At 46.0% G+C, this 10,727-nt stretch overlaps 1 protein-coding gene across 1 annotated transcript in view; it reads left to right on the forward strand.

Annotated features, from left to right (window-relative positions):
• LOC126523488 (sphingomyelin phosphodiesterase-like) overlaps window positions 1-6,992 on the forward strand; it is a 124,248-nt gene extending 117,256 nt beyond the window's left edge. Inside the window, exon 13 of the mRNA XM_050172093.3 lies at window positions 6,801-6,992. Within this exon, the coding sequence (XP_050028050.2) occupies window positions 6,801-6,912 (112 nt within the window). The 3' untranslated portion in view covers window positions 6,913-6,992. The remainder of the gene's footprint in view (window positions 1-6,800) is intronic.
• The last annotated feature ends 3,735 nt before the right edge of the window (window positions 6,993-10,727 follow it).

A 10,727-nucleotide genomic window follows, 5' to 3' on the forward strand; every position in this document is an offset into this window, starting at 1 on the left:
AACAAACGACCTAATAAAGAAACGACAAAGAATGAAAGTGACCAGCTCAGTAGATAAGATAGAATTTGGGGAAATGTCAAAACTGATCAACAAGGCAAAAATAAGTGTTATTCAAAACTATGCCGTGAAAAAGACTGAAGAAGCCGTAAAATATGGACACAACTTCAAATCAGTGAGAAAGAAGCTTGGCATAGGGCAAACCAAGATGTACGCACTGAAAGATAAGCAGGGTAATATCATCAGCAATCTCGAAGGTATAATAAATGAAGCGGAATAATTCTATACTGACATGTACAGTACCCAAAGGATTCAGGAAAACTCAATTCGGAGCGATAATGAACAGGACACAGAAACTCCTCCTATAGCTAGAGATGAGGTCAGAAGGGCCTTCCAAGACATGAAACGAGGAAGAGTGTCAGGAGTTGGAATAACAGTCAATTTAATCAAAGAGGGGAGAGATATAATGCTAGGAAAAGCGGCGGCTCTTTACACGAAGTGTCTGTCGACTTCAAGGGTCCCAGCAAACTGGAGAAATGCAAACATTATGCTAATACACAAAAATGGATACGTTAAAGAATTGAAACATTATAGGCCCATTAGCTTACTCCCAGCATTATATAAAATATTTACCAAAAAATTTCCAATAGAATAAGGGCAACACTGGACTTTAGTCAACCAAGGGAACAGGCTGGCTTCAGGAAGGGGTACTCTGCAATTAATCACATCCATGCCATCAGTTTGCTTATCGAGAAATCCGTCCAATATAATAGGCCTCTCTACATAACTCTCATGGATTACGAAAATGCATTTGATTCAGTGGGGATACGTACAGTCATAGCGGCATTACGTAATCAAGTTGTACAGAACGCTTACGTACATACCTCGAAAAATATCTACAGAGGTTCTACAGCTACCTTAATTCTACACAAGCACAAAGATACCTGAAAAGAAAGGGGTCAGACAGGGAGACACAATGTCTCCAATGCTATTCACTGCGTGCATGGAAGTGTTCAAGCTAATGAAATGGGAAGGCTTAGGAGTAAAGATTGACGGCGAAAATCCAAGCAACCTTCGGTTTGCCGATGACCCTGTTCTATTCAGCAATAATGCGGACGACTTACAGCGTATGATTGAGGACCTTAACAGGGAGAGTGTAAGAGTGGGGTTTAATATTAATAGGCAGAAGACAAAGGTAACGTTAAATAGCCGGGCAAAGGAACAGGATCGCCAGTCGGCCTCTAGAGTCTGTTAAGGAGTACGTTTACCTAGGTCAATTAAGCACAGGGAACCCTGATCATGAGAAGGAAATTCACAGAAGAATAAAAATGGGTTGGATCGCATACGGCAGACATTGTCAGCTCCTGACTGGAAGCTTACCATTATCATTGAAAAGAAAAGTGTATAATCAGTGCATTTTACCAGTGCTGTCGTATGGGGCGGAGACTTGGAGGCTGACAAAGAAGCTTGAGAACAAGTTAAGGGCCGCGCAAAGAGCGATGGAACGATGATTGCTAGCCATAACGTTAAGAGACAGAAAGAGAGCGGTTTGGATCAGAGAGCAAACGGGTATGGCCGATATTCTAATTATGAATAGAAAAGAATGGAGCTGGGCAGGTCATGTAATGCGCCGGTTAGATAACCGTTGTACCACAAGGGTTACAGAATGGATACCAAGAGAAGGGAAACGCAATCGAGGACGACAGAAGACTAGGTGGGACGATGAAATTAGGAAATTCGCGGTAGCTAGTGGAAATGGGTTGGTGCAGGACCAGGGTAATTGGAGATTACAGGAAGAGGTAATCGTCCTGCAGTGGACATTAAACAGGCTGCTGCTGCTGCTGATGATGATGATAAATGCTTTAACCGTTTGGAACAACGTGTTTGGGAAGTTCGTACGAGTTTACGACACCTTGTGGGTTACCGCATGATCAATCTTCACTTTCGCAAGACCTTTTCCACAGAAGGTAAAGCGTGATTAGGCAAAGGTTAATGGGTTGTAGCCCGGTCACATTGTTAGTGTACGGCCGGGCACTTACTCATGCCCGCCCTTCCTGCACAACATCTTTCCGTACGCGCACCCTCACAATGCGTGTCGCTTTTGTAAGGATATAGCTAGCCTTGCTCACATGCTCTGGGGTGGCCCCCTGGTGCCGGGAGTCGGGACCACCAAGAAAGAGTGGGGCCGAGCTCTGCGCAGCTTGGACCTTGAATCAGAGCTTTCGGCTGTCCATCGGGCCCACGACGCGGGGGAGGGACATGGCCTCTCTGTCCCGACGTGGGAGCGGCCCGCTTAGCGCTAATCGTGCGAACCGAGGGACTTCAAGAAACATTTTCGTTCATCCATCTATCTACTCTGCATAGTTGCTCTGAAATTTCATATCTTTTTGCTTTAGGTTAAAAAAGTTCATCTCATATGATGCTGTGCATCGAATGTCGTGCTCAAGCCAGCCTTACAACAGGAAGAATTGGCGACTGAAAAGCTTATATCCGTTATGCCCTTCTTTATTTTTCACAGCGTTGTTGGAAAGCCGAATAATATGTGAAATTAAGTACGTGCGTTTGATATGAGGTGGATTTCATTAAGCAATGAATGGTTGCCTTTATAGGCACCTTTCTAACCGTTTTTTTTTTTGTGTGTGTGTGTACGTCTAGCTTGCGTCAAAGGGTCCAACAGCCCATGAAGTAACACAATGAGCCACCTGGCATGTTTTAGTTCGCTAGGGCCAACCACTGTTGATTCATTGCCTCGCAGCGCCAGCATAGTGACGCACAGCCCAGGGATCAGACGAAGCAATTCCCAGTAGTACGTGTACCAATTTTACATCGGCGAGTTCAACGTTACTGCTGAGGCAGAGGTGGCTGGCTTGTGACCTGAGTGGGCACCAAGACACGGTAAAACGTGAAAACGCATTCATTCCTTGCCAAGGGCGTATGACCACGGGTAGGACATGCCTGTGTTTGCAGGAGAAAAGCAAGCATCAATTCAGGCGAGCCTCTGTTATCCTTCAAGATGTGATTTTCACATCGAACCCTTTCGCATATATGGTCAGCATTCTTAAGTTGCACATGGGAGAATAGATGAATATTAATTGATATTGTTGATTAAGTGGGTTTTTGTAGGGGTTTGCGAATATTGAAGCTTTCGAATAGCGAATGTAATAGTGTTCTATTTGATTCGGTCTACTAATTCGATATGACTATTCGCAAATGCGAACCCGGGCCACCGGCGTCCTTCCCTGAAGCCACGGCTACTCCACGGTTCTGACTAAATGTGTGCCTAGTGTATTCAAGGTTGCAGACGTCACGTGGGAGCCATCTCATTGGCTAGTGCGTGCGTCATAGGGCAGCGCACGTGACGATGCCGAGCAGGTCGCGCCACGTCATGAGTCTATAAAATGAGCACGTTGATGACGTTCCGAGGTCTATGAACGGTGTAATGCTTTCGCATTCGCACACGTAAGCACTCTTAAGTGTTTGCCGGATTTTCTACTTAGTTGTTGCTTTGTGCCAGGCGTTGTTGCACAGAGAAGTGGGGGCACGCGCTCTGCGCATTGACGTCACAGTTGGAGCGGCGGCGGTTGTCTGCGGCGAACGATGGTGGAGCGTGCATGCTCTTGAGGCTCGCGACGACGGCCGTGCAAGTGCGCCACTGCGGGAGGAGCGCGTGCCGCTGCGCCTTAGTGGTGCCACACGTGCACTTCCCTGTGCGGCTCCTTAGGTCTTGTAAGGAGTCTAGCCCCGAGTGCGTACCTTAATGCCTAATCAATATCTTATGAAGCAATGTAACCGCGAGTGTATAACTTCATGTACTACCAAATGTGGAGCAAGCTTTTGCCTTCTTGTAATGCAAAGGTGTAACACCTTCCGAACTTCTTGTCTAATGATAAGTGATGTGTGCAATGTTATTACCAGTATTATTTATGCGATTGTGCGAAACTTCGATATTATTTTTATACTACAGAATGTTTTTTGTTAGCTAAAACTTAAAAAAGTTTTCACTTATGGCATGTAGAAAAACTTACTGCTTGTGCTTTATCCCTCTCATAGTCAGAAATTATTTGCATGAGAATCCAAAATAGACGTAACTAGTTGTCAAAATTTTGCTGATAAACTTCCAAACTAAATATTTTAGGGTACACATCGCAGTTGTCAAATTGTAGCCGGCCTCTTGGAAAGTCCTATGTACTTGGAACAAATTATGGGCATCCCACAAATTTGACGAAGAATTACATTGCTTTCCCAGAAATTTTTGAGCTTCAGTGCATTGAAAGCGCTTCGTTTAAAAGTAAAGCAATGCAGTGTTGCCGAATGACAGCGCTTATCTCAAAAGTGGTCTTCCTTTCAAAGTTCTTTCCATGCTGATCTGCATTGTGATGTCGCTGTCTTCAATTCGTATATTGCGATTTGCGCGCTAAATTGTTAAAAAAATGTAGTCACATTTTAGTAATCAGTCAATTATGCATTTTGCTTTCCAGTATAAGTATGGTCCGCCTCATCAAGTAATCTTACACGACGAACCTATTTGTGCCATGTGCTTAGGTGCGACTTTTAAACGTTCTATTAAAGTTAAAAAAGCACCCGGTATACCGTAAAATTCCCAACAAGCGACCCCACCCGTGCAAGCCCCCCCCCCCCCCCCCCCCAACTTTACGGTGAATTTCATATTTCCGCGCCGTTCCGGGAAAGTGCCTCCTCGCCCCGCCGCGCCCTTATCACGCGCCGCGCCTGAACAACAACGGTGAGCCCCATCAAGTCCAAGCAGCTAATCCAATCCAATCCTTGCTTTCAAGCCATTCGCATGCTCGTTCGCACGCACCGTTTGTCGTCTTGTTTTGGCATTGTGAATTTCGCGATGCTGAGGAATGCGTACACAGCGGCGAAGAAAGTTGAGGTCGTACAATGGCATCGAGAAAACGGAAGAAACGTGCAGCAAACGTCTCGACATTTCGAGCTCGACTGCAAACGGATACAGGAAGGGGACAGTAATTTCGAGAAGTTGCTTCAGCAAAACTACGGGAGAGCAACACTTCAAAGAAAGCTGAGTAACGGCGCCCCAGTTTTCAGTGAATGCGTGGACGATGCGCTCTTCGAGTTCTTCGAGTGGGAGAGAACGGCAGGACGTGTCGTTAGTAAACGGCGTCTCTCTGAAGAGGCTGTCGGAGCAGTCAACAACATGCAGTTGGAAAATTCGTAGTTTCCAGCCATTACATAAGTCGATGGAAGTAGCGATTCCGCGTGTCTATGCGCCGTTCTACGAACGAGAGCCAGACGACGCCCGAAGAGTTTTCGGAGGCAGCAAATGCGTTTCGGTCTGCTGCAAGCTCTCTGCGACCGCGCAATGACCACTCATTGTACAGTATCGCCAATATAGGCCACATGATGGTACGAATAGACAACCCAGCCAACAGGACAAACAACGTTGTCGGCGAAAGCACCATACGGATCGCAAACACTGGGTGTGCCCGACGAGGCTTCACGGTTTGCCTAGCCGCACGTGCCACCGGCCACAAACTCCCGGCATTCGTTATTTTCAAGGAACAAACCGGGAAAATACCAGCCAGAGTCTTCGCGAGCGTTCGCATACCAGGTGAGAATGTTTTTTTTTTTTTTTTTCTTTTTCAATGGAGTGGGGAATCACACGATGTCGCTAAGTTCGTTCTATCGAAACGCTGACTTCTTTTTTCTTTCACTCGCAGCAAATGTTCGTCGCACCGCTACAAAAAATGTCTGGATGACATCGGAAAAGATGCAGGAGCGACCGTCAAGAATCTGGAGCCCAAACGTCGCTGACGTGCGGCGTTTACTGGTACTGGGCCAAGCGCCCACCCATAAAACGCGAGCTGCCAAGAGTGCTTTTGACGAGCACGATACCGACATGCTCTATGTACCTGCGGGGTGCACTAGCATCCTGCAGCCGGCTGACGTCTACTGGAACAAGCCTTCCAAGTCCACCCTACGGTGTTTGTGGGAAGAATATATGCGCGAAGAAGAGAGGACGCCCAAAGGAAACCTGAAGAAAGCGTCGCGCCAGCATGCTCTAGATTTTGTTGCCGAGGCGTGGGCTGCTGTAGCCGAGGAGACTGTGGCACGCTTCTTCAAGGAATGCAGCATTACTAACGCAATCGATGGCTCAGAGGACGGTGACCCGCATGGCGGACTCGCAGTTGTTGGAGCCGTGGCGCCAGAAGACCGGGGTGGGCTTCAAGCGGAATGCTGTGAACTTATTTTTGCGACTGACTCGGAGGAGTCTTTCGATGGTTCTGAAAGTGGTTGACATAGCAATCATGAATCTTTCGCTCAATCAAGTTCATGTTTCTAGATGTAAACAAAATTTTGTATTCATGTGCACTGCGCTTTTTTTTTTTCTCGCGGGAAAATGTCGCCGCCATCTTGAATTTTGGCGCCGTTCCGGAATAGCTTCCCCTCCCCCCTACTTTTCCAGTGATTTCGCCGTGCCGGGGGTGGGGGCGCTTGCTCAGAATTTTATGGTATGCATAAATAAATGAGCACTTCCTTTGAAAACGGGTCGTTATGGATGGCAGCAATGTTGCTATTCTCATCTTCTGCGCAAAATTAACAACGCATAACCACCACGCGCCGTGGTATGCTCGCACGTGCTTGTGGTTCCATAACCAGTGACACGTCTTGGGGATTCACCCGTCACTGACATCAATAATTTAGCGAAGGCGTGTTGTTTGTTGCATGCTTTTATTCTAGCCTCACTTGCTAAAAAAGAAATCTGAGAGCACGCTTCTAGCACATCCGATGTAAATGCCGTAATTCATTTCTTTTCTACCTAGGTTCTACGGTAAACAGGACCCCACCGCGAAGCCATGCAACAGCGTCTGTCGGAAAAGGTTCCTCTGCAGGCAACGCACATCCAAGTCGTCCGACTTGAAGGCCTGTCGATAACCCAAGAGTTATAGGAGTGTGCTGATGTTACGGTCAGCAAGTGCAGGGAGAGATGTGTCTAATAAAACTGCTAAACCCTACTAATGATGCGCTTCTGGGGGTCAGACGGATGTGTCAATTCACTTTGCTTTAATGTGGAGATAACGAGCGTAACTGTCTTCTTTCGGTCCGGCGCATCAAGAAGACGTAAACACGATTACTTGCAGCATTGCCGTTATCTAGGCCATGGCTGTCTTATCTGTCTTCTTCTTTTAAGAACCACATCGAAATTGCGCCTGAAGCACACTGAAAACAATTACTGGAAAAACTTTCCAATGCAACTTTTGTCTTGGGATACATTGCCGAGCTAGCACATCATAATACACATGTTGAAACGTGGAGCAAACATTTCTTTCGCGGTGTTGAACGTAATAAATAAATATTTAGTATCCCATCGTCATACTAGAAGAATGCCAGCAAACTTGAAAGTATAAAAAACGAGAAGCAAACGTAGACAAAGCGACAGGAAGGTCTGTATCTGCTTCTCGATCTTTCTGCTTTCAAGTTTGCTGGAATTCTCCTGGCATAACCATGTACCGCCTAGCCCAACAACTCACTCTCATGAACCCATGGTAATATGTGAACGAAGAGTGCTTGTTCTTGTGCTTCTTTGCTGTTGGTGAGAGTAGGCATTTGCTACCCTTGTTTTTGTACGTTACGAAATATTTCTAGCAAGTCACCTCGTATAACTACGGAATGGCAATTGAAAAAAGGACTCTGCAAAAATTAGTGTGACAAAATGACACCAGATTGTACGCCACATATTCTCAAGATCCTCAACATTCCCAGGTTGCTTGTTAGAATATAGAAACGCTTTCTTCCAGTCCTCATTTCAGAATGTCGCTGAGAGTTTCTGTGTAATACCAGGCGTCTCTTTTAGATTACGAAGGCTTTTCTAAAGATTACTGAGGGAAATTGAAGAATCCTTGTTTCTCGGCTGGATTACTCGAGGAGGAAAAGATTACATGCACGAGAAAAATCGAAGTACTTATTGGACTTCAGTAATTTTAGTGAATAAGTTTTCGCCGTATCACTTGCCGACACATATTGCAATTTACGAAACGTAACCGGTGAGTGTACAAAGCGTATTGATCAACTTGGTGCGAAGTCTTAGTATCGCGGTAGTCCCGAGATACGTCACAAAGTGCGTGAAGAAATACATTGGTGATCCAGTTATTTTGGGGATTCAGTGAATAAAGGCGTCCCACTGAAGAATTAGGTGGAAGGATTGTGCATCTCTATGCACGTTTTGTGGCACATATATAATAAATCTGGTATTATGCACAAAAATTTTTCCAAGTTGATTTACATTGCGAAGTCACCGGTTACAATTGGCAATGGTAATATATGCCGTAAAGTAATTACTCAGCACCTGATTGGTGAATTTTTAAGTAGCCTATTGTGCAATCGGACTGTATGTGCAAGTAATGTCTTCCTCTTTGGGCAATCTTGTTCAATGTTTAAGATTGTTCTATCTGCGCGAGGCTTTTTTTTTACATTCAGTATATTAAAGAAAATGTCTGTTCACTGTTGTTGCGGTACCAATAAGAGGCTGGGTCGTGTCGAAGTAGCAATAGCGTGCTGCTTCCGAGCACGACGTCATTGGTTAGATTAGTGGTGGTCGAACACACACAAAAAAAAGGCGTGCACGTATCGGGGTTTGGGTGCTCGATAATTAGCCACGACGGATGAAAATAATTTGTACCTCATCAGTGCAACGTCTCTGGAACTGTTCGTTGCTGCGGCAGAAGCCATCGACACAACCCAGCCTCGTGTGAACAAAGAGAGCCCGTACAAAATTTGGGATGGTGAAGCTATATAGGCATACTGCTCAACTGCTCCCGTTCCAGGCACCGAACTTTCAATGCTAACTCGAGGGCAGACACTTGCTCTGACGTGATGTAAAGGTCATACAGACAACAACGACTAGAATCCGCAGCCGCTACATACATGTCTGTTGAATTTCTACCAAGGGCTTGCTTTCTTTACACGACGGCAATTATGTCAAGTAAGTCGTGTTTGGGTATCATGTACGATTATTAGTCAGCCGCGGCACCCCCTCATAGGCGCTACATATAGCTGAATAAACGTTATTTGTTTGGGTGCATTCGAGGCTGATACCGCTGGTTCTTCACCGATGATATTAGAGAGTTTTAGAATAGGGGCCCCAATATTTTGGGGCCCCAAAGAGCTTTGCGGATGTTAGCGTTGGGGCACGCTGGAGTGAAGAGTTTTAGAATAGGGCTTTGCGTTTGCAGATAGCGTCTTGCGCTGACAGCGCCACTACGGCGTCTAAGAAAAACGATAAAAAATAATTAAATAAAATATACCGTCTTATGATATGAATACTAATTTTGACTTGCGTGTATTCGCGTTTAATTACAATTTAGAGGTTATTCTTCAAGCAGCAAACAATTAGTTGTGCTTAGTTTGGAGCAACAAAACCAACTTTACGTGCCTTCACCAGCCAAGCTTAGCCGCGTTAGGCCTACGAGCCATAAAATCCACACTCGAATTCGGAATCAGCGGCGTCTAATGAATCAATCTTCACAACAGACGCTAGTTGAGAGAAAGCGATAACTGCAGTCACTTCTCCTAGCTTGCGAACTTCACGCATTACCGCGAATCGAACCCAGTTTGGTGCTAGGTTAGAGCCGTCGCTTCGATGGGTGCCGCCATGTTTGTTGACGCAAAGCTTTTGGGAACGCTATTTGAGCTCCCGCTAAATCGGCGAAATAGCGTTCCCAACGCAAAACCCAAACGCAGTTTGCGTCTCGCGCATGCGCAGTGGCTTCGACGCTATTTCTTTGGGGCCCCAAAACGTTTGGGGCCCCTATTCTAAAACTCTCTATTGTCATCCATGACTTCAGAGTCGTTGTCGATGGCAGCGAAGAACCAACGATACACGGAGAAGTGCGAGGTGGGGGCAAGTGGGTGACAGTCCCTCATGTCCGGGACGTGCAGTCGCAATCTTTTTGAGCGTGAACATGGGAGCGCGGGCTTTAAAAACGACCACGGCAGTTAAGCGGCGCCTCACAATATCTGTGCGCATGCGCGTCGAGCGTAGCTTCCCTTCGCGCGCATCACGTCAGCGGAGCACTCGCTTGTCGTCTGCTAGCTGTTTTTTGTTTCCTCGGTTGTGACCGAATTATCACTGTAAGCAAAATCGAGATGTTTCCAGTTCAAATGGCGTGTTCCTCATTCTTGGCGTTATGCTAATTACCCGGAAATTGTTACGTAGTCTTCCGTTTCTCCCGGGGTCTTCTGTCACACAATGCAGAAAACAAGCAAGAAATGCAATCGTGTGAACTTTCATTTTGTGCATTCTTCACAAAATATTGAAAGACGTCGCAAAGTAACACCTGTAAACAGGAATTATTAGCTGTTTCATTTTCTTTAATATTGTCATATTCCATCTTGCAGAAACAACAGCTGCCTTTCTAGACGGTAGGGAAAAGTACGGGGCAGGCACAAAGTTGCTTGCTCTAAGATGCTTTAACTCTTGGCAAATAGCTATCCACAGCTCGTCCGCAGTTGCCGAATGAGTAGGGTGTCGCACCATGGCTGCTTTCATGCGGCCCCATACATTGTCGCAAATGTTCATGTCAGCGTCCTTGGCCGGCCAGGAGAGCACATGAACCCTACGAGTTTTTAGGTGCTCTTTCACAATTTTCGAAGTGCGCACCGGCGCCAGGTCATGCTGGAACTCAAAATAAGCATCTGGGAAAGAGGCGTTTGCCTCAGCAAGAAGCACGTTGTCCAAGATTTCGCTGCAG

This window comes from Dermacentor andersoni, chromosome 6, assembly GCF_023375885.2.
Source record: "Dermacentor andersoni chromosome 6, qqDerAnde1_hic_scaffold, whole genome shotgun sequence".
In the NCBI taxonomy this organism is placed as follows: Eukaryota; Metazoa; Arthropoda; class Arachnida; order Ixodida; family Ixodidae; genus Dermacentor; species Dermacentor andersoni.